Here is a 23,975-nt window from a genome sequence, read left to right as displayed (position 1 = left end):
GCACCAGCAGTCTTGTACACCAACCACTACTGCCACCACTCTACATGCCATCTTGAGTGCAGCACCAGCAGTCTTGTACACCAACTGCCACCATTCTAGTCGCCAATATGCCAATAGCTGTTAGTCAACAAAAATTTTAACTGAGCTCATTAATGCTAAACTTGTCACAAATGCTTTTGTGGTTCTATGTTTTCTTTCTCTCACAGCATCTTGCTTGTCCCTATCAACTTTGTTCTTGTTTTTCATTTGTATTTTGTTTAATGCAGAAGCTGGATAAGTTGTAGTTGTCATTATGTATTACTGTAGTAAATGTAGTATTACACATCACCAATATGTTCTGCATGCATTGATGATCATTATTTTACAGATATTGTAGAGTTTGTATGTTAAAAATGATAGCTCAGAATCAGTTTCTCATTTATGATTACTTGGTCTGCAGTCAAGTTTTGTTTGAATAAAGGCTTTTTTTTTTGTAAGTGAACGATGATCATATTTATTATTTCCTGTAAATTTGTTCATACTTTTAAATATGTTGCAATTAGAATTCCAGACTGAATTAATAGAATAGCTTTACCTCTGTGAATTAGTAAGATTAATTTTAGGTGATGTCAGAATAGTTCATGCTGTGAGAGAACTTTACTAGGTGAGGAGTATATTGTGTTTCTAGTTATTAATAAACCAGGTTAGGCAACACAGCTAAAGGAGTAGTGCTAGTAAAGGACCTTTGGTAGATGTTGCAGTTTAGCTCATATATTTTGGTTAATAAATATTAATATATTTATGTAACCCCTTTTTTTATCCCTTTCCTTATGGATGAGACATTTTTATTACATTTTAACCACTTTTGTGAATAAAGATCTCAAGAATTGAAAAGCATATAAGGAAAAATGCCAATCCTGCATTTTCAGACAAAATGCCTAAATTGTACCATTGTATTAAGGCATGGTTGACAAAAGTGAATGTTAAGATTATCTTAACAGAGGTATCAGTTTTTTGAGTGGACTTGTTACAGTGTATGAGAGTGGTGATTGAGAGGGTGGTGGCATTCACAGAGCTTCAGATTGGGAAGAACAATGTGGATTCAGAAGTGGTAGAAGATTTGTGGATCAGGTATTTGTTTTGAAGAATGCATGAAAGAAAGAAGTAGAGACATAGGACTTACATTTAGCATTTATGGCTCTGGAGAAAGTATATAGTATCACTGATAGAGATACTTAGTATAAGGTCCTAGAAGAAGTGACCTGGGGATAGGGGAGAAAGAATGCTGCCCACATATTCCCCGTGTATCGTAGCAGGTGACTAAAAGGGGTGGGATTAGGGGGGGGCTGGAAATCCAACCCTCCTCTTTTACTTTCCCTATAGAAGGAACAGAGAAGGAGGCCAAGTGAGGCTTTTTCCCTATAAGGCACAGTCATCTGTTCTTGATGCTACCTTATTAATGCAGGAAATGGTGAATATGCATAAAAAACAGGGGATATTAAAAGGTGCTAGAAGCAGTGAAGAGTTTATATGAGGAGCGTAAGGCATGTGTGCAGATAGATAGAAAGGAGGGCGAGTGGTCCAAAGTGAGTGTGGGTATGTTGTATGGGGTGTGTAGTGTCAATTTGGCTATTTGATTTGTTTATGAATGGGATGGTGAGAGAGGTGAATGCAAGGTTCCTGGAAAGAGGGGTAGGTATGCATTCTTTTTCTTTTTAGGTGGGGGAAGGCAAATTAGTGAGTTTTGTTGATGACACAGGGATGTTGGCAGATTCATGTGAGAATCTACAGAAGTTGGTTTCTGAGTTTGGGAGAGTGTTTGCAAGAATTAAGTTCAGAGTAAATGTAGAAAAAAGAAAGGTCATTAGGTTTAGCAATGCAGGGAGACAAGATAGTCAGGGTATGAGTTTGAATGGAAAAATCTTATTGGAAGTGAAGGGATTTAGGTACGTGGGAGTGGACATGTTAGAGAATTGAACCATGGAAAGGGAGATTACTTTAAATGAGAGCAAAGATGGGCATGTTTGATGGTATGATAATCCCAACAGTGTTGCATGGATGTGAGGCATGCGCCATACATAACTAGGTAGAGAAGAGGGTGAATGTGTTATAAATTAAAACCTTTAGGACAATTTGTGGTATGAGGAGGGTTGATTGAATAAGGAATGAAAGGGTGAAAAAGAGGCATGGTGGAAGAGGAATTTTGGAGACGAAGAGGGAGTTTTGAAGTGGTTTGGACTAATAGAAAGGAAGACTAAGAGGATATCTTTGTCAGAAGTGGCAGGAACAAGGAATAAGGGAAAATCAAGGAGATGGAGTGAAAGATACTGGGTGTTTGGGGCCTGAACATTCAAGAGAATGTGAGAAGTGAAAGGGATAGTAGGTAGATGGAAAGTAGTTGGTAGGCAGCCAACAACCAGGGAGGTATTTTACCAGTACTACCCACTTGGGTATTGGGAGGGTTAGTGATGGCTGCATAGTGAGCCAGCACATCAGTGGTTGTGTAGTTGCATTCCTCTGACTGAGGTAGCTGTCTTTCTTTCCACCTCACCGACACATGTACTACTTGCATTTTTTCCACAAACATACAATATCTTCCTGTTATACATAACACTTGACAACACTAAACTCACACAGCTCATTCTTCATAAATATCAACTAGTATAAGTCAATATTTAGGATAACAAAGGAAGAAGATATAGATGATGAATTATACAGTGATTATGATGAGCATCCATTCACAGATATAGATTCCTCAAAAAGACACATTATTGAAGAAATTGAGCAGCTTAAAGAAAACTCAGCTCCATGTTAAAATGGAATTCTAGCAATATTTCTTGAAGAGACAAAGAATAGCCGGACCTTTTACAAAGTTGTTGAGACAAAGCATAAACCAATTGATCATTGTAGATGAATGCAAAATGGCATACTTAATGCCAGTACATAAAAGAGGATCCAAATTGCTTGTAAAATGATATAGACAAGTTAGTTTACCTTTGCTAGTGATTAAGATACTTGAGAGAGTAATAAAAAACTAATGGGATACCGTATTTAGATTCATAATTGAAGGATGCAAAGATTTGCTCCTGGTAAAAGCTCACAAACATAACTGCTAGCTCATTATGATGACATAAATGAAAAACTGCACTGTTTTTGTTCATTTTGCATAACATTTGATAAAGTGAACTATGGAGTGTTGGTAAAGAAAATGGCAAGTCGTATTATGAAAGGAAAAATAGGAAAATGGATAAAAGAATTTTCAACCAACAGGAAGGTCAAAGTAGTTTCCATTGGAAACATCTGAGGAAGAAGATGCATTATCAGGGGTGACCACAATAACCTTTATAATTATTATGTCACACATATTGATGGGGAAGTTAGAGAAAGTGTGGGAGGTCTAGAAAAAGTACAAAGACTTTTGGATAGTATCTTTAGTCATGTTAAATGAAAACTTAATGGAATTTGTTGAAGGTAACTTTGATCAAATAAGTAACAGGGGAATTAATGTGATTTCAGTAATAACCTAATTACCTGTTTGTACTGTATGGGAGGAAGTCTTACACTCGTGAGATCCCATCTTTTGAACATTCTTTACTATCAAACAACTTCTTAGATATATGTATGGAGTCTGTACTAACCATGTCCCATGTCATCTTAATCTGTTCATCCATCAATGTTTTATTAGAACAATTTTTTATATTTTTATTTCTTTACAAATGGATTTGTATGTAGCATTTATGGATCTGGAGAAGGCATATGATAGAGTTGATAGAGATGCTCTGTGGAAGGTATTAAGAATATATGGTGTGGGAGGCAAGTTGTTAGAAGCAGTGAAAAGTTTTTATCGAGGATGTAAGGCATGTGTACGTGTAGGAAGAGAGGAAAGTGATTGGTTCTCAGTGAATGTAGGTTTGCGGCAGGGGTGTGTGATGTCTCCATGGTTGTTTGATTTGTTTATGGATGGGGTTGTTAGGGAGGTGAATGCAAGAGTTTTGGAAAGAGGGGCAAGTATGAAGTCTGTTGGGGATGAGATAGCTTGGGAAGTGAGTCAGTTGTTGTTCGCTGATGATACAGCGCTGGTGGCTGATTCATGTGAGAAACTGCAGAAGCTGGTGACTGAGTTTGGTAAAGTGTGTGAAAGAAGAAAGTTAAGAGTAAATGTGAATAAGAGCAAGGTTATTAGGTACAGTAGGGTTGAGGGTCAATTCAATTGGGAGGTGAGTTTGAATGGAGAAAAACTGGAGGAAGTGAAGTGTTTTAGATATCTGGGAGTGGATCTGGCAGCGGATGGAACCATGGAAGCAGAAGTGGATCATAGGGTGGGGGAGGGGGCGAAAATTCTGGGAGCCTTGAAGAATGCGTGGAAGTCGAGAACATTATCTCGGAAAGCAAAAATGGGTATGTTTGAAGGAATAGTGGTTCCAACAATGTTGTATGGTTGCAAGGCGTGGACTATGGATAGAGTTGTGCGCAGGAGGATGGATGTGCTGGAAATGAGATGTTTGAGGACAATGTGTGGTGTGAGGTGGTTTGATCGAGTAAGTAACGTAAGGGTAAGAGAGATGTGTGGAAATAAAAAGAGCGTGGTTGAGAGAGCAGAAGAGGGTGTTTTGAAATGGTTTGGTCACATGGAGAGAATGAGTGAGGAAAGATTGACCAAGAGGATATATGTGTCGGAGGTGGAGGGAACGAGGAGAAGAGGGAGACCAAATTGGAGGTGGAAAGATGGAGTAAAAAAGATTTTGTGTGATCGGGGCCTGAACATGCAGGAGGGTGAAAGGAGGGCAAAGTATAGAGTGAATTGGAGCGATGTGGTGTACCGGGGTTGACGTGCTGTCAGTGGATTGAATCAAGGCATGTGTATGGGGGTGGGTTGGGCCATTTCTTTCGTCTGTTTCCTTGCGCTACCTCGCAAACACGGGAGACAGCGACAAAGCAAAAAAAAAAAAAAAGAAAAAGAAAAAATTTCTTTTACAAGGTTCTTATTTAATTTTCTGTCATATCTTGTTAGTGCTGTATCCTTAAATGTCTTGGAAGAAGTGTTCAGTCTACATCATCAATCTGTTTTAAAAACTTACAGTTTGTGATCAGGTCAACCCTCACTCTTCTCTTTTCCAAGGTTGGTAAATTTAGAGCTTTTTAGCATTTCCCTGTAACTCATCTCCCTTAATTCTGCTACAATCTTTGTTACCCTCTTCTCGACCTTCCCTATTACCTCTTTGTGCTTGTTTAGGTGCCGTGACCAAACCTGAATAGCATATTCTAGTTTTGGCCTTATGTAAGATATGAACAATTTGTTAAATATTTCCTTGCCCAAGTACTTGAATGCTTCGTACAGAGGTCCAACAAGAAAATTAATTAAGAATGATGCAAACATTAAAGGTCTGGGAATTATTATTGGTGAAAAACTTGAATTTAAAGAACACATTGAAAAGATGCTGCTCTTAAGCCAAAAAGTGACGAAAATGATGTTGAAAACATATATATCAATTATAGAAGTGTTTGAATGTTATTTTTCAATTTTGAAAAAAAAATGAGCTGAAATATACCCTGAACTATTACCTGCAAGTTTTGGTATTTTTTCAGAAAAATAAATTTCCTTTAAAAACCTCAGTAAAACAAGATACAGGCAGTGGTGATAAGTTTTAATGTACACATGAGAATTATACTTTAACAGTGTTTTGTTGTTTGGTTAGCAGTAAAGCAGACTGAAATGAACAAGATGAAGAGGATTCAGAAACGTTTCAGAAGTATGTTAAGAAGACTAGAGCATACCATTCAAAACTAAGTACCATGAAAGATTAAGTGATTTAGAGCTTTACAAATTGGCAAGGATGATTGAGAAATCAATGTTGAGAAATAACAGGAAACATACCAAAGTGTAAAACATTAAACAAGATACAAACATAGGTTTAATGAACACACAAGTATACATAAACAATGTTTTGTGTTTGTTCAGCAGTAAAGCAGATTGAAATAAGATAAAGAGAATTCAGAAACATTTCAAAAGTATGTTAAGAAGACTGGAGCATACCATGCAAAACTTTATTCCATGAAAGATTAAAGATTTAGAGCTTTACAAATTGGCAAGGACAATTGAGAAATCATTGCCAAGAAATTCCTGGAAACAAAATGGCAAAAGATAAAGATACACAAATGCCCAGAAAGGAAATTGGAATTATTATCTAATACGATACTTGATGATAATGGAAATTTACATGGAGTGAAAATGTAAACATTCAAAAGAAGATTAGGTTCATGGCTGCTTCCAGTTGGTACCAAATCCCTTCTTAATACCGAGGTCAAGGTGGACAGAGTTTGTTCTATTGTGTGTGTCTGGTGTAGTAGACAACACAATGTCATCTTCTGTTCTGTGTGTCTGATGTTGCAAATAGACACTGTATCATGTTCTGTTCTGTGTCTGGTGTTGCAGACAGACATAGTGTCAAGTTCTGTTCTGTGTGTCTGGTGTTGCAGACAGACATAGTGTCATGTTCTGTTTTGTGTGTCTGGTGTTGCAGACAGACATAGTGTCATGTTCTGTTCTGTGTCTGGTGTTGCAGACAGACATAGTGTCATGTTCTGTTCTGTGTGTCTGGTGTTGCAGACAGACATAGTGTCATGTTCTCTTTTGTGTGTCTGGTGTTGCAGACAGACACAGTATCATGTTCTGTTCTGTGTGTCTGGTGTTGCAGACAGACATAGTGTCATGTTCTGTTCTGTGTGTCTGGTGTTGCGACATACATAGTGTCATGTTCTGTTCTGGGTGTCTGGTGTTGCAGACAGACATAGTGTCATGTTCTCTTTTGTGTGTCTGGTGTTGCAGACAGACACAGTATAGTATCATGTTCTGTTCTGTGTGTCTGGTGTTGCAGACAGACATAGTGTCATGTTCTGTTTTGTGTGTCTGGTGTTGCAGACAGACATAGTGTCATGTTCTGTTCTGTGTCTGGTGTTGCAGACAGACATAGTGTCATGTTCTCTTTTGCGTGTCTGGTGTTGCAGACAGACACAGTATCATGTTCTGTTCTGTGTGTCTGGTGTTGCAGACAGACATAGTGTCATGTTCTGTTCTGTGTGTCTGGTGTTGCAGACATACATAGTGTCATGTTCTGTTCTGTGTGTCTGGTGTTGCAGACATACATAGTGTCATGTTCTGTTCTGGGTGTCTTATGTTGCAGACAGACATAGTGTCATGTTCTGTTCTGTGTGTCTTATGTTGCAGACATACGTAGTGTCATGTTCTGTTCTGTGTGTCTGGTGTTGCAGACAGGCATAGTGTCATGTTCTGTTCTGTGTGTCTGTTGTTGCAGACAGACATAGTGTCATGTTCTGTTTTGTGTGTCTGGTGTTGCAGACAGACATAGTGTCATGTTCTGTTCTGTGTCTCTGGTGTTGCAGACATACATAGTGTCATGTTCTGTTCTGGGTGTCTGGTGTTGCAGACAGACATAGTGTCATGTTCTCTTTTGTGTGTCTGGTGTTGCAGACAGACACAGTATCATGTTCTGTTCTGTGTGTCTGGTGTTGCAGACAGACTTAGTGTCATGTTCTGTTCTGTCTGGTGTTGCAGACAGACACAGTGTCATGTTCCACGGTGTCATGTTCTGTTCTGCTGGCAATGCTATGAAACACACAAACAGCCAAGTTCTCCTCTGCCAGTTGGTAGCTGTAAACTGTAGTATAATGCTCTGTGATCTGTACTATGAGTCTTTTGTCAGAGACTTTATATGAAATATCCAGTTTATTGTTTGTCTGTTAGTTGAGCTGATTTCAGTCCAAACTTTCAAAATTTGCTGTAACTGTTAGTTGGAAACTTAAATTTGAGGTTAATTCCATCTCTTGGCTTTTGATTAGTTATTGGAGACTGAAATATTTAGGTTTCTTCCATCTCTTGGCTTTTGCAGACAGTTTGAACTTCCCATATTTTGTCCTGTCTGTTGGCAACTGTGTACTTTTTCTTAATCCTCCATTTTCTAACCTATGTGTTGTTTATTATAAATTCTGTTTGCAGAATTCAAGCCTTTTCCTGCTTGTTTTCTGATGTTGTTTAAGCTTTTCTCTAAGGTTGTAACTTTACTCTGAGCAAAGACTGGCACAGAACTTTGTTTAAGATGAGGAATGAGTACATCATTGCTGTAATATGGTGAGGTGTGGGCGGGATTAGAAGGGGTTGAGAGTGGATGGGGCACAGGAGATGGAGTAGAGAGGGTGTGGGTGGGATGGGATACAGTAGATGGGGTGGAGAGGGTGTGGGTGTGATAGGATACAGTGGATGTAGTAGAGAGGGTGTGGATGGGATGGGGCACAGTAGATGAGGTAGAAAGTGGATGGGATACAGTAGATGGGGTAGAGAGGGTGTGGGTGGGATGGGGCACAGTAGGTAGGATAAAGAGGGTGTTGGACTGAGGTCCCACTAAGGAGAGGAGGGCAGGCAAGACTACTAGCCCATGAAAAAGGCCTAACATAGACACACATGTGAAGATCTTGAAGAAAGCAAGGAAGAGGTGAGAATGAGAAGGTGAGAGAGCAACAGAGGCTACAAGTGTAGAGATGCCAGCATGTAGCAGGGGTGTACCCATGCTTTCTACAGCTGCCTGAGCCCGAGCCTGCCTTTCACCCTGGCCCATTAAGAAGGCATGTGCCATGTGGGTAGCATAGTCAACACAGATGCCAACAGCAAGGATGAGGGCAACTGTAGTGACAGTGTCAATGGTGAGGTCCCAGGCATGCATGAGGGCAGCAACCTCCAGTAATGTGGCCATCACACAACTCACCATCATCACAGTTACCAGCCCCCTTCCCACCACTACCACTGTCACCACACCCACTATGCTCACCACCACCCCCAGGTTGTACCACATTTCACCAGCCAAGTGAGAATCCGTCTCCCACTGGCTGTACACGTGGGCCCACACAGCACGGTAACCAGATAGATTAGCGTTGGCCACTGCCTGCTGCACCTCGTTCATGGCTGCCTGCTGCAGCCCGCGTGCTCTCAGCCGCCGGTACTGAAAATCAACCTTGAAGATAGAGAAGGATGGAGCTGGGGCCCCACATGTCAGTGGTTCATGAAACACAAAATGACTGTTGAAGTGGATACCAACAGGTGAGTGTAAGAAGGTGGCCAGAGCCTCAAGCAGCTCTTCAAGTGTAAGGTTGTGGTTGCTATGGCTGTTCTCCATGTAAGTGTCTAGCTCAGAGAACCAAGCATCCACACTGGTGATGTAAGGGGAGGTGCGCAATGTCATGGTCAAGGCCCTCAACCCTGGCAGTTCTTCTGGGAGACTCACGTTGGCAAAATAAACAGTTCCTGGCTCTCCCACTTCTGGAAAGTGACGATCCATGGCAGTGAACCATTGGTAGAGATAGGACGATTGTGGTAGGAACCACAGGGGACTGAACTCCTGCCTCAGTTTAGTAGACCCCCACACACCTCCTGCCACCATGGCTGCTGCTGCCACCATCACCATCACTGCCACGGTTGGCTTTACCACAATTGTTGCATACCACTGCATGACCTGAGCCAGCAGCCCAGCACTCCTCTGCTCTGGTCTGACACCACAAGTGGTGGCCCCAGCATTCTTGTGGTGCTGGTCTAGGGCCAGGGCAGCCAGAAATACTGTGGCTTGTAGTAGGTAGATAACTGTGACACCAACAGCAGCATACACACAGAACCAGCGAAGTGCCGGCACCTGTGTGGCTGACCCCACCAGGAAGGCAGCAGCATCTGTGAGTGTGGTGAGAGTGATGGCCATGCCAGCAGCGCGCAGTGTATGGCCACCACGCTTGGCACCTGTACCACTAGCCAGTTCCCAGGCGCCCGCCACTACATACATGTCATCTACACCTAGACCCAATAGCAGCACAGGTAACACTGATGTAATGGGACCATAAGGCACACCGAATGCCGAACATAGGCCATAAGTGGCAGCCACAGCCAGTGCCACAGCTACAAGACCCATGAGGGCAGGGAGTGGCCGACCCAGCGTGGCCAGCACGTACAGGGCCAGCACCACCCACCCACACACCACCCACTTTACATCGGCCAGCATGGTGGCTGCACTTACCGCCCCAAAACTGTGGCCAGCATGCACATGAAGTGTGATCTGTGGAGGAGTGGGGGCTCCCAGCACCTCCTGCACTAGTGCTTCCTCCCAGGCTAACCCCTCCAGGTCCACGGGCTGGCCGGTGCCTAGATCCAGCTTGGTGGTGGTATTGGCCTGCACTGTGGTGAACCAAGTGTGAAGGGCTGCACGTGCCCCCACCATACGGCCAGTAGCATCTCGCACCACCCCACCCAATAGCTGCCTGACTGGCAGTGGGCCACCATAGACATGACTGACACTGGCACGGTTCACATCATGCAGGACACGTTCATCTGTCAGAGACAGGATGACCTGAGGATCATAGCCCCACACCTCCAGTAGGCTGTGCTCTTGGCACAAGCGAGGGCTGGTTGCTAGGGTTTGGCAGTAGGCCATGCCAAGGGCCAAATAGTCCCTAAGAGGCAGCCGTCTCTTACCCCTAGGGGCTCCTGACCACCAGCTCTCTGCAGCAGCCCAGGGAGTGGGCAGCAATGGTAGGCGAGCACACACATGGTTCCAGGTGCCACCGTTTAGGTTAGCCACACGCTGGTGGAGATGCCACATGGCCTGGATCGCTTGGGCCGTAAGAATGTTATCTTCTCCTTCCCATACTACCACCTGCTGCCGCTCACTCTTATCCCTTGGGCACCAATGCTCTCCCCTCCACTTATCCACCTGTAATGATATGAATAACATCTGTACTCTACATGAGTTACAACATAACAGTTACACACATACCCAGACCAAAACATAAATTACCCATGTGTACAGTTACCCAGACCAAAACATAAGTTACCCACATGTGCACAGTTACCCAGGCCAAAACATAAGGTACCCACATGTATACAATTACCCAGACCAAAACATAATTTACCTACATGTGTACAGTTACCCAGACCACAACATAACAGTTACCTACATGTGTACAGTTGCCCAGACCACAACATAACAGTTGCCCACATGAGTACAGTTACCCAGACCACAACATAACAGTTACCTGCATGTGTACAGTTACCCAGACCACAACATAACAGTTGCCCACATGAGTACAGTTACCCAGACCACAACATAAATGTTACCTACATGTGTACAGTTACCCAGACCACAACATAACAGTTACCTACATGTGTACAGTTACCCAGACCACAACATAACAGTTACCCACATGAGTACAGTTACCCAGACCACAACATAACAGTTACCCACATGAGTACAGTTACCCAGACCAGAACATAGCAGTTACCTGCATGTGTACAGTTACCCAGATCACAACATAACAGTTACCTGCATGTGTATGGTTACCCAGACCACAACATAACAGTTACCCACATGTATACAGTTACCCAGACCACAACATAACAGTTACCTACATGTATACAGTTACCCAGACCATAACATAACAGTTACCTACATGTGTACAGTTACCCAAACCACAACATAACAGTTACCCACATGAGTACAGTTACCCAGACCACAACATAACAGTTACCTGCATGTATACAGTTACCCAGACCACAACATAACAGTTACCTACATGTGTACAGTTACCCAAACCACAACATAACAGTTACCCACATGAGTACAGTTACCCAGACCACAACATAACAGTTGCCCACATGCGTACAGTTACCCAGACCACAACATAACAGTTACCCACATGTGTACAGTTACCCAGACCACAACATAACAGTTACCCACATGTGTGCAGTTACCCAGACCACAACATAACAGTTACCTACATGTGTACATTTACCCAGACCACAACATAAGTTACCTACATGTGTACAGTTACCCAGACCATAACATAACAGTTTACCCAGACCACAACATAACAGTTACCTACATGTGTGCAGTTACCCAGACCATAATATAACAGTTACCCACATGAGTACAGTTACCCAGACCACAACATAACAGTTACCTACATGTGTACAGTTACCCAAACCACAACATAACAGTTGCCCACATGAGTACAGTTACCCAGACCACAACTTAACAGTTACCTGCATGTGTACAGTTACGCAGACCACAACATAACATTTACCTGCATATGTACAATTACCCAGACTACAACATAACAGTTACGTACATGTGTACAGTTACCCAGACCACAACATGATAGTTACCTGCATGTGTACAGTTACCCAGACCACAACATAACAGTTACCCACATGAGTACAGTTACCCAGACCACAACATAACAGTTGCCTGCATGTGTAAAGTTACCCAGACCACAACATAACAGTTGCCCGCATATGTACAGTTACCCAGACCACAACATAACAGTTTCCCACAGGTGCACAGTTACCCAGACCACAACATAACAGTTTCCCGCATGTGTTCATTTACCCAGACCACAACATAACAGTTGCCCACATGTGTACAGTTACCCAGACCACAACTTAAGTTTCCCACATGTGCACAGTTACCCAGACCACAACATAAGTTTCCCACATGTGTACAGTTACCCAGACCACAACATAACAGTTTCCCACATGTGTACAGTTACCCAGACCACAACATAACAGTTACCTACATGTGTACATTTACCCAGACCACAACATAACAGTTTCCCACATGTGTGCAGTTACCCAGACCACAACATAACAGTTGCCCACATGAGTACAGTTACCCAGACCACAACATAACAGTTTCCCACATGTGTACAGTTACCCAGACCACAACATAACAGTTACCCACATTTGTACAGTTACCCAGACCACAACATAACAGTTGCCCACATGTGTACAGTTACCCAGACCACAACATAACAGTTGCCCACATGTGTACAGTTACCCAGACCACAACATAACAGTTTCCCACATGTGTACAGTTACCCAGACCACAACATAACAGTTACCCAGATGTGTACAGTTACCCAGACCACAACATAACAGTTACCCACATGTGTACAGTTACCCAGACCACAACGTAACAGTTGCCCACATGTGTACAGTTACCCAGACCACAACATAACAGTTTCCCACATGTGTACAGTTACCCAGACCACAACATAACAGTTGACCACATGAGTACAGTTACCCAGACCACAACATAACAGTTGCCCACATGTGCACAGTTACCCAGACCACAGCATAACAGTTGCCCACATGTGTACAGTTACCCAGACCACAACATAACAGTTGCCCACATGTGTACAGTTACCCAGACCACAACATAACAGTTGCCCACATGTGTACAGTTACCCAGACCACAACATAACAGTTGCCCACATGTGTACAGTTACCCAGACCACAACATAACAGTTACCTATATGTGTACATTTACCCAGACCACAACATAACAGTTGCCCACATGTGTACAGTTACCCAGACCACAACATAACAGTTGCCCACATGTGTACAGTTACCCAGACCACAACATAACAGTTACCCACATGTGTACAGTTACCCAGACCACAACATAACAGTTGCCCACATGTGTACAGTTACCCAGACCACAACATAACAGTTACCCACATGTGTACAGTTACCCAGACCACAACATAACAGTTACCCACATGTGTACAGTTACCCAGACCACAACATAACAGTTGCCCACATGTGTACAGTTACCCAGACCACAACATAACAGTTACCCACATGTGTACAGTTACCCAGACCACAACATAACAGTTGCCCACATGTGTACAGTTACCCAGACCACAACGTAACAGTTGCCCACATGTGTACAGTTACCCAGACCACAACATAACAGTTACCCACATGTGTACAGTTACCCAGACCACAACATAACAGTTGCCCACATGTGTACAGTTACCCAGACCACAACATAACAGTTGCCCACGTGTACAGTTACACAGACCACAACATAACAGTTACCTACATGTGTACATGTAGGTCACTGAGTAGCCATGTGTGTGGCTGTCTTGGTAAATGGGTAGGTCTGTGAAAGGTTTTTCTTGGGGAAGGAGTAGGTCCGTGGATGGTGATGACTTATCTTGGTGAAGGAGGAGATGGGCATGGTGATGACTTATCTTGGTGAAGGAGATGGGGATGGTGATGACTTACCTTGGTGAAGGAGGTGGAAATGGTGATGACTTACCTTGGTGAAGGAGGAGGTGGGGATGGTGATGACTTACCTTGGTGAAGGAGGTGGAAATGGTGATGACTTACCTTGGTGAAGGAGGAGGTGGGGATGGTGATGACTTACCTTAGTGAAGGAGGAGGTGGGGATGGTGATGACTTACCTTAGTGAAGGAGGAGGTGGGGATGGTGATGACTTGCCTTAGTGAAGGAGGAGGTGGGGATGGTGATGACTTACCTTAGTGAAGGAGGAGGTCTGAGGAAGCCAGAGTCGGTAGGGTCGTAGTTCTGGCTGGAGGTGGAGGAGACCCAGGGAGAGGATGACCACCATCAACAAAGCCATCAAGATGGTTCGTGTTGGAGATCGTGTGCTCAAGTGACCCCAATGGTAACACCATTCTTCTACATTCATCGTCATCATACATCCGCGTAGCCTCTCACACAACCATGACCTGTTGGTATGGTTACTCGATCATGATGACTGGCATACTATGTGGTGATGACTGGCACACTGTATAGTGATGACTGGCACCCTGTGATGATTGACACATTGTGATGATGACTGGCACACTGTGATGACTGACACACTGTCTAGTGATGACTGGCACCCTGTGATGATGACTGGCACACTGTATAGTGATGACTGGCACACTGTATGATGATGTCTGGCACACTGTAATGATGACTGGCACACAGTGTGATGATGATTGGCACACTGTCTGGTGATGACAGGCACCCTGTGATGATGACTGCATACTGTGATGATGACTGGCACACTGTGATGATGAATGGCAGAGTGATATAAGCTATCACACTCTGTGATGACTGGCACACTGTCTAACACACTGTGTGGTGATTAATGGTAGAGACTCATGTGGTGATGACTGTCACACTGTGTAGTGACTGGCAGAGAGTGGTAATAAATGGCACACTTTGATGATGACTGGCACATTGTGTGATGATGACTGGCATAATGTGGTGATGACTGGCACAATGTGTTATGACTGACAGGGTGTGGTGATGACTGGGACAATGTGTTATGACTGACAGAGTGTGGTGATGACATAAACTGTTTGGTGAAGAGTGGTAAAGTTTAATGATGTCTGGCATAGAATGGGGTGATGACTTGGCACACTGTGTGGTCATGACTGTCACTCTGTATGATGATGATTGGCACACTGTGTAGTGGTGACTAGCACACTGTGTGGTGATAACTGGCACGCTGTGTGGTGATGATTAGCACACTGTGGAGGTGACTGGTGCATAGTGATGACGACAAGCAGAGTTTGATAATGACGGTCACAGGGTGTGGTAATGACGGTCAAAGTGTGTGGTAATGACGGTGAGAGTGTATGATAATGACAGGCAGAGTGAGGTAATGACGGTCACAGTGTGTGGTGATGACTGGCAGAATGTGGTAATGATGGTCACAGTGTGTGGTGATGACTGGCAGTATGTGGTAATGACGGTCACAGTGTGTGGTGATGACCGGCAGTATGTGGTAATGGTCACAGTGTGGTAATGATGGTCACAGTATGTGGTGATGACTGGCAGTATGTGGTAATGATGGTCACAGTGTATGGTGATGACTGGCAGTATGTGGTAATGATGGTCACAGTGTGTGGTGATGACTGGCAGTTTGTGGTAATGATGGTCACAGTGTGTGGTGATGACTGGCAGTATGTGGTAATGATGGTCACAGTATGTGGTCATGACTGGCAGTATGTGGTAACGATGGTCACAGTGTGTGGTGATGACTGGCAGAGTGTGGTAATGATGGTCACAGTGTGTGGTGATGAGTGGCAGTATGTGGTAATGATGGTCACAGTGTGTGGTGATGACTGGCAGTATGTGGTAATGATGGTCACAGTGTGGTAATGATGGTCACAGTATGTGGTGATGACTGGCAGTATGTGGTAATGATGGTCACAGTGTGTGGTGATGACTGGCAGTATGTGTAATGATGGTGACAGTAGGTGGTGATGACTGGCAGTATGTGATAATGATGGTCACAGTGTGTGGTGATGACTGGCAGTATGTGGTAATGATGGTCACAGTGTGTGGTGATGACTGGCAGTATGTGGTAATGATAGTCACAGTGTGTGGTGATGACTGGCAGTATATGGTAATGATGGCCACAGTGTGTGGTTATGACTAGCAGTATGTGGTAATGATGGTCACAGTGTTGTGATGACTGGCAGAGTGTGGTAATGATGGTCACAGTGTGTGGTGATGACCGGCAGTATGTGGTAATGATGGTCACAGTGTGTGGTGATGAGTGGCAGCATGTGGTAATGATGGTCACAGTGTGTGGTGATTACTGGCAGTATGTGGTAATGATGGTCACAGTATGTGGTGATGAGTGGCAGCATGTGGTAATGATGGTCACAGTGTGTGGTGATGACTGGCAGTATGTGGTATTGATGGTCAGTGTGTGCTGATGACCGGTAGTATGTGGTAATGATGGTCATAGTGTGTGGTGATGACTGGCAGTATGTGGTAATGATGGTCACATTATGTGGTGATGAGTGGCAGCATGTGGTAATGATGGTCACAGTATGTGGTGATGAGTGGCAGCATGTGGTAATGATGGTCACAGTATGTGGTGATGAGTGGCAGCATGTGGTAATGATGGTCACAGTGTGTGGTGATGACTGGCAGTATGTGGTATTGATGGTCAGTGTGTGCTGATGACCGGTACTATGTGGTAATGATGGTCACAGTGTGTGGTGATGACTGGCAGTATGTGGTAATGATGGTCACAGTGTTGTGATGACTGGCAGAGTGTGGTAATGATGGCCACAGTGTGTGGTTATGACTGGCAGTATGTGGTAATGATGGTCACAGTGTTGTGATGACTGGCAGAGTGTGGTAATGATGGTCACAGTGTGTGGTGATGACCGGCAGTATGTGGTAATGATGGTCACAGTGTGTGGTGATGAGTGGCAGCATGTGGTAATGATGGTCACAGTGTGTGGTGATTACTGGCAGTATGTGGTAATGATGGTCACAGTATGTGGTGATGAGTGGCAGCATATGGTAATGATGGTCACAGTGTGTGGTGATGACTGGCAGTATGTGGTATTGATGGTCAGTGTGTGCTGATGACCGGTAGTATGTGGTAATGATGGTCACAGTGTGTGGTGATGACTGGCAGTATGTGGTAATGATGGTCACAGTGTGTGGTGATGACTGGCAGTATGTGGTAATGATGGTCACAGTGTGTGGTGATGAGTGGCAGCATGTGGTAATGATGGTCACAGTGTGTGGTGATGATTGGCAGTATGTGGTAATGATGGTCCTACAGTGTGTGGTGATGACTGGCAGTATGTGGTATTGATGGTCAGTGTGTGCTGATGACCGGTACTATGTGGTAATGATGGTCACAGTGTGTGGTTATGACTGGCAGTATGTGGTAATGATGGTCACAGTGTTGTGATGACTGGCAGAGTGTGGTAATGATGGTCACAGTGTGTGGTGATGACTGGCAGTATGTGGTGATGATGGTCACAGTGTGTGGTGATGACTGGCAGTATGTGGTAATGATGGTCACAGTGTGTAGTGATGACTGGCAGTATGTGGTAATGATGGTCACTGTGTGGTGATGACTGGCAGTATGTGGTAATGACGGTCACAGTGTGTGGTGATGACTGGCAGTATGTGGTAATGATGGTCATAGTGTGTGGTGATGACTGGCAGTATGTGGTAATGACGGTCACAGTGTGTGGTGATGACTGGCAGTATGTGGTAATGATGGTCACAGTGTGTGGTGTGATGTAGTACTAGTGATACAATACAGTGTGCAGTACATTGCGTAGAGCTGTAGTACTAGTGCTACAGTACAGTGTGTGGTGATGTAGTACTGGTGCTACAGTACAGTGTGTGGTGCTGTAGTACTGGTGCTACAGTACAGTGTGTGGTGATGTAGTACTAGTGATACAGTACAGTGTGTGGTGATGTAGTACTAGTGATACAATACAGTGTGCAGTACATTGCGTAGAGCTGTAGTACTAGTGCTACAGTATAGTGTGTGGTGATGTAGTACTGGTGCTACAGTACAGTATGTGGTGCTGTAGTACTGGTGCTACAGTATCGCTACTGCAGCACCGGCTACAGTACCGATACTACAGTACTGTCAGTGCTAGTGTTACATCGGTAGTAGTACTACAGTACCAGTAATGCAGTACTAGTGCTTTAGTATCGATACTCTAATACTAGTGATACAACAGCACCGGTACTACAGTGCTGGTGCTCAGTAATAGTACTTCAGTAATGGTGCTACAGTACTAGTGCTGCAGTATTGGTACTACAGTACTAGTGCTACAGTATTGATACTATAGTAATAGTGCTACAGTAACGGTGCTACAGTACTGGTACTACAATACTGGTGTTATAGGACCGGTACCACACTACTGGTTCTACAGCTCTAGCACTACAAACTGGTGCTACAGTTCCGGTACTACAAACGTGCTACAGTACCGTTACTACAAATTGGTGCCACAGTACTGGTATTACAGTATTGTTCCTATGGTACTTGTGTTACACTACCGGTACAACAGTACTGGTACTACAGTATTGTCACTGCAGTACTGGTGCTACAATAACTTTACCACAATACTGATGCTACAGTAGCTGTACTACAGTACTGATGATACGTTACGGGTACGAGTGCTGGTGTTAGAGTACCGGTATTACAGCACTGGCGCTACAGTACCGGTATTACAGTACTTATGCTATACTACTGGTACTACGGTACTGGTGTTAGATTACCAGTACTATAGTCCTGGTGCTACAATACCGTTACTACAGTACTGGTGCTTTAGTACCAGTACTACAGTAATGGCGATACAGTACCGGCACTACAGTATTGGTGCTTCAATACCGGTACTATAACATTACTGCTACATACTGGTACTGTAATATTACTGCTACATACCGGTGATACATTACCTGTACTACAGTACTGTTGCTACAGTACCGATACTGCAGTACAGGTGATACTGTAACGATACTACATTACTGTTTCTACGGTAGCGGTAGGTACTGCAGTAGCGGTATTGTGGTATTGGTGCTACAATATTGGTACTGCATTCCTGGACTATAGTACTGATAGTACAGTACTCATGCTATAAGTACTACAGTACTGGTGATAGAGTACCGATACTGTACTGTACTGTAATGGTGCAGCATTATCAACACGTACTGCTCATATTAGCCCACTATTTCTACATTAGCCATACTACAGCATTGCTATCACTTTTACAGTACTGGTGATACAGTACCGGTAGTACAGTTCTGGTGATACAGTACCGGTGGGACAGTACTGGTGAGACAGTATCGGTAGTACAGTACTGGTGATACAGTACCGGTAGTACAGTTCTGGTGATACAGTACCGGTGGGACAGTACTGGTGATACAGTATCGGTAGTACAGTACTGGTGATACAGTACCAGTAGTACAGTACTAGTGATACAATACCAGTAGTACAGTACTCGTGATACAGCACCAGGAGTACAGTACTGGTGATACAGTACCAGTAGTACAGTAATGGTGATACAATACCGGTGGGACAGTACTGGTGATACAGTACCAGTAGTACAGTACTGGTGATACAGTACCGGTAGTACAGTACTGGTGATACAATACCAGTAGTACAGTACTGGTGATACAGTGCCGATAGTACAGTACTGGTGACAGTACCGGTAGTACAGTACTGGTGATACAGTAGCGGTGGGACAGTACTGGTACAGTAACAGTAGTACAGTACTGGTGATACAGTGCCGGTAGTACAGAAGTGTTGATACATTACCAGTAATACAGTACTGGTGATACTGTATCGGTAGTACAGTACTGGGATACATTACCGGTAGTACAGTACTAGTGATACAGTACCGGTAGGACAGTACTGGTGATACAGTACCGGTAGGACAGTACTGGTGATACAGTACCGGTAGTACAGTACTGGTGATACAGTACCGGTAGTACAGTACTGGTGACAATACCGGTAGTACAGTACTGGTGATACAGTACCGGTAGTACAGTACTGGTGATACAGTGCCGGTAGTACAGTACTGGTGATACAGTACCGGTAGTACAGCACTGGTGATACAGTACCGGTAGTACAGTACTGGTGATACAGTACCAGTTGTACAGTACTGGTAATACAGTGCCGGTAGTACAGCACTGGTGATACAGTACCAGTAGTACAGTACTGATGATACAGTGCCGGTAGTACAGTACTGGTGATACAGTACCGGTAGTACAGTACTGGTGATACAGTGCCGTTAGTACAGTACTGGTGACAATACTGGTAGTACAGTACTGGTGATACAGTACAGGTAGGACAGTACTGGTGATACAGTACCAGGAGTACAGTACTGGTGATACAGTGCCGGTAGTACAGTACTGGTGGTAGTACCGGTAGTACAGTACTGGTGATACAGCACCGGTGGGACAGTACTGGTGATACAGTACCAGTAGTACAGTACTGGTGATACAGTGCCAGTAGTACAGTACTGGTGATAGAGTACCAGTAGGACAGTGTTGGTGATACAGTAGCGGTAGTACAGTACTGGTGATACCGTACCGGTAGTACAATACTGGTGATACAGTACCAGTGGTACAGTACTGGTGATACAGTGCCGGTAGTACAGTGCTGGTGATACAGTACCGGTAGTACAGTACTGGTGATACAGTACCAGTAGGACAGTATTGGTGATACAGTACCATTAGTACAGTAGTGGGGATACAGTACCGGTAGTACAGTACTGGTGGTACAGCACCAGTAGTACAGTACTGGTGATACAGTACCGGTAGTACAGTACTGGTGATACAGTACCAGTACTACAGTACTGGTGATACAGTACCAATAGGACAGTACTGGTGATACAGTACCAGTAGTACAGTACTGGGGATACAGTACCGGTAGTACAGTACTGGTGATACAGTACCAGTGGTACAGTACTGGGGATACAGTACCGGTAGTACAGTACTGGTGATACAGTACCGGTAGTACAGTACTGGTGATACAGTACCAGTAGTACAGTACTGGTAATACAGTACCAGTCGTACAGTACTGGGGATACAGTAGCAGTAGTACAGTACTGGTGATACAGTACCAGTAGTACAGTACTGGTGATACAATACCAGTAGGACAGTACTGGTGATACAGTACCAGTAGTACAGTACTGGGGATACAGTACCGGTAGTACAGTACTGGTGATACAGTACCAGTAGTACAGTACTGGGGATACAGTACCGGTAGTACAGTACTGGTGATATAGTACCGGTAGTACAGTACTGGTGATACAGTACCAGTAGAACACTACTGGTGATACAGTACCAGTAGTACAGTACTGGTGATACAGTACCAGTAGGACAGTATTGGTAATACAGTACCAGTAGTACAGTACTGGTGATACAGTACCGGTAGTACAGTACTGGGGATACAGTACCGGTAGTACAGTACTGGGGATACAGCACCGGTAGTACAGTACTGGTGATACAGTACCAGTAGTACAGTATTGGGGATATAGTACCGGTAGTACAGTACTGGGGATACAGTACCGGTAGTACAGTACTGGTGATACAGTACCGGTAGTACAGTATTGGGGCTACAGTACCGGTAGTACAGTACTGGGGATACAGTACCGGTAGTACAGTACTGGTGATACAATACCAGTAGTACAGTATTGGGGATACAGTACCGGTAGTACAGTACTGGGGATACAGTACCAGTAGTACAGTACTGGTGATACAGCACCGGTAGTACAGTACTGGTGATACAGTACCAGTAGTACAGTATTGGGGATATAGTACCGGTAGTACAGTACTGGGGATACAGTACCGGTAGTACAGTACTGGTGATACAGTACCGGTAGTACAGTATTGGGGCTACAGTACCGGTAGATACAATACCAGTAGTACAGTATTGGGGATACAGTACCGGTAGTACAGTACTGGTGATACAGTACCGGTTGTACAGTACTGGTGATACAGTACCGGTAGTACAGTATTGGGGATAAAGAACCGGTAGTACAGTACTGGTGATACAGTACCAGTAGTAAAGTACTGGTGATACAGTACCAGTAGTACAGTACTGGTGATACAGTACCGGTAGTACAATACTGGCGATACAGTACCAGTAGTACAGTACTGGTGATACGGTACCGGTAGTACAGTGCTGGGGATACAGTACCAGTAGTACAGTACTGGGGATACAGTACCGGGGGTACAGTACTGGTGATACAATACCGGTAGTACAGTGCTGGTGATACAGTACCAGTTGTACAGTACTGGTGATACAGTACCGGTAGTACAGTACTGGTGACAATACCGGTAGTACAGTACTGGTGATACAGTACCGGTAGTACAGTACTGGTGATACAGTACCGGTAGTACAGTACTGGTGATACAGTACCGGTAGTACAGTACTGGTGATACAGCACCAGTAGTACAGTACTGGTGATACAATACCGGTAGTACAGTACTGGTGATACAGTACCGGTAGTACAGTACTGGGGATACAGTACCGGTAGTACAGTACTGGTGATACAGCACCAGTAGTACAGTACTGGTGATACAATACCGGTAGTACAGTACTGGTGATACAGTACCGGTAGTACAGTACTGGGGATACAGTACAACAACAGTTGTTTACCATAAATGATTGTTGCCTTGAACGCTTTCCTCAAAGGTCCTGGTCGTCCCAGGTCCGGCCTCCAGGTCACAGGTCCTGGTGCTCTCCTCTTCGGTAGTGGTCGTCCCAGGTCCGGCCTCCAGGTCACAGGTCCTGATCCTCTCCTTTTCTGTCCCGGTCGTCCCAGGTCCGGCCTCCAGGTCACAGGACCTGGTGCTCTCCTTTTCTGTCCTGGTCGTCCCAGGTCCGGCCTCCAGGTCACAGGACCTGGTGCTCTCCATTTCTGTCCTGGTCGTCCCAGGTCCGGCCTCCAGGTCACAGGTCCTGGTGCTCTCCTTTTCTGTCCCGGTCGTCCCAGGTCCGGCCTCCAGGTCACAGGACCTGGTGCTCTCCTTTTCTGTCCCGGTCGTCCCAGGTCCGGCCTCCAGGTCACAGGTCCTGGTGCTCTCCTTTTCTGTCCTGGTCGTCCCAGGTCCGGCCTCCAGGTCACAGGTCCTGGTGCTCTCCTTTTCTGTCCTGGTCGTCCCAGGTCCGGCCTCCAGGTCACAGGTCCTGGTGCTCTCCTTTTCTGTCCTGGTCGTCCCAGGTCCGGCCTCCAGGTCACAGGTCCTGGTGCTCTTGCCTTGGGTCCTGGTCATACCTGGTCTGCCCTCCAGGTCACAGGTCCTGGTTATACCAAAGCTTAGAATTTGTTGTGAGTATAACGTGGTATTGTTATGTTGTTGTACATGTGTGCTCATATGTTGTACATGTGTGCTCATATGTTGTACATGTGTGCTCATATGTTGTACATGTGTGCTCATATGTTGTACATGTGAGCTCATATGTTGTACATGTGTGCTCATATGTTGTACATGTGTGCTCATATGTTGTACATGTGTGCTCATATGTTGTACATGTGTGCTCATATGTTGTACATGTGTGCTCATATGTTGTACATGTGTGCTCATATGTTGTACATGTGTGCTCATATGTTGTACATGTGTGCTCATATGTTGTACATGTGTGCTCATATGTTGTACATGTGTGCTCATATGTTGTACATGTGTGCTCATATGTTGTACATGTGTGCTCATATATTGTACATGTGTGCTCATATGTTGTACATGTGTGCTCATATGTTGTACATGTGTGCTCATATGTTGTACATGTGTGCTCATATGTTGTACATGTGTGCTCATATGTTGTACATGTGTGCTCATATGTTGTACATGTGTGCTCATA

At 44.4% G+C, this 23,975-nt stretch overlaps 1 protein-coding gene across 1 annotated transcript; it reads right to left on the bottom strand.

Annotated features, from left to right (window-relative positions):
* Nucleotides 1-775: 775 nt before the first annotated feature.
* LOC139756243 (NPC intracellular cholesterol transporter 1-like) lies at nt 776-23,428 on the bottom strand. The gene is made up of 3 exons (XM_071675423.1): nt 22,773-23,428; nt 14,352-14,565; nt 776-10,742 (listed from the first exon to the last, which is right to left on the bottom strand). The coding sequence occupies exons 1-3, from the start codon at nt 23,387-23,389 to the stop codon at nt 7,956-7,958; spliced, it is 3,618 nt and encodes a 1,205-aa protein (XP_071531524.1). The 5' UTR covers nt 23,390-23,428; the 3' UTR covers nt 776-7,955.
* Nucleotides 23,429-23,975: the final 547 nt, after the last annotated feature.

Source organism: Panulirus ornatus, chromosome 21, assembly GCF_036320965.1.
Source record: "Panulirus ornatus isolate Po-2019 chromosome 21, ASM3632096v1, whole genome shotgun sequence".
NCBI classification, from domain to species: Eukaryota; Metazoa; Arthropoda; class Malacostraca; order Decapoda; family Palinuridae; genus Panulirus; species Panulirus ornatus.
The sequence above is the reverse complement of the archived record's forward strand: the minus strand, read 5'-3'. Positions and strand labels throughout refer to the sequence as shown.

Coding starts and splice junctions, on each gene's coding strand:
- LOC139756243 (XM_071675423.1), bottom strand. CDS start 23,389: ATGACCAGGACCCAAGGCAAGAGCACCAGGACCTGTGACCTGGAGGCC. Junction 14,566..22,772: donor CAAGGCAACAATCATTTATG/GTAAACAACTGT, acceptor CCATACCAACAG/GTCATGGTTGTGTGAGAGGC. Junction 10,743..14,351: donor AGACCTCCTCCTTCACTAAG/GTAAGTCATCAC, acceptor ATATCATTACAG/GTGGATAAGTGGAGGGGAGA.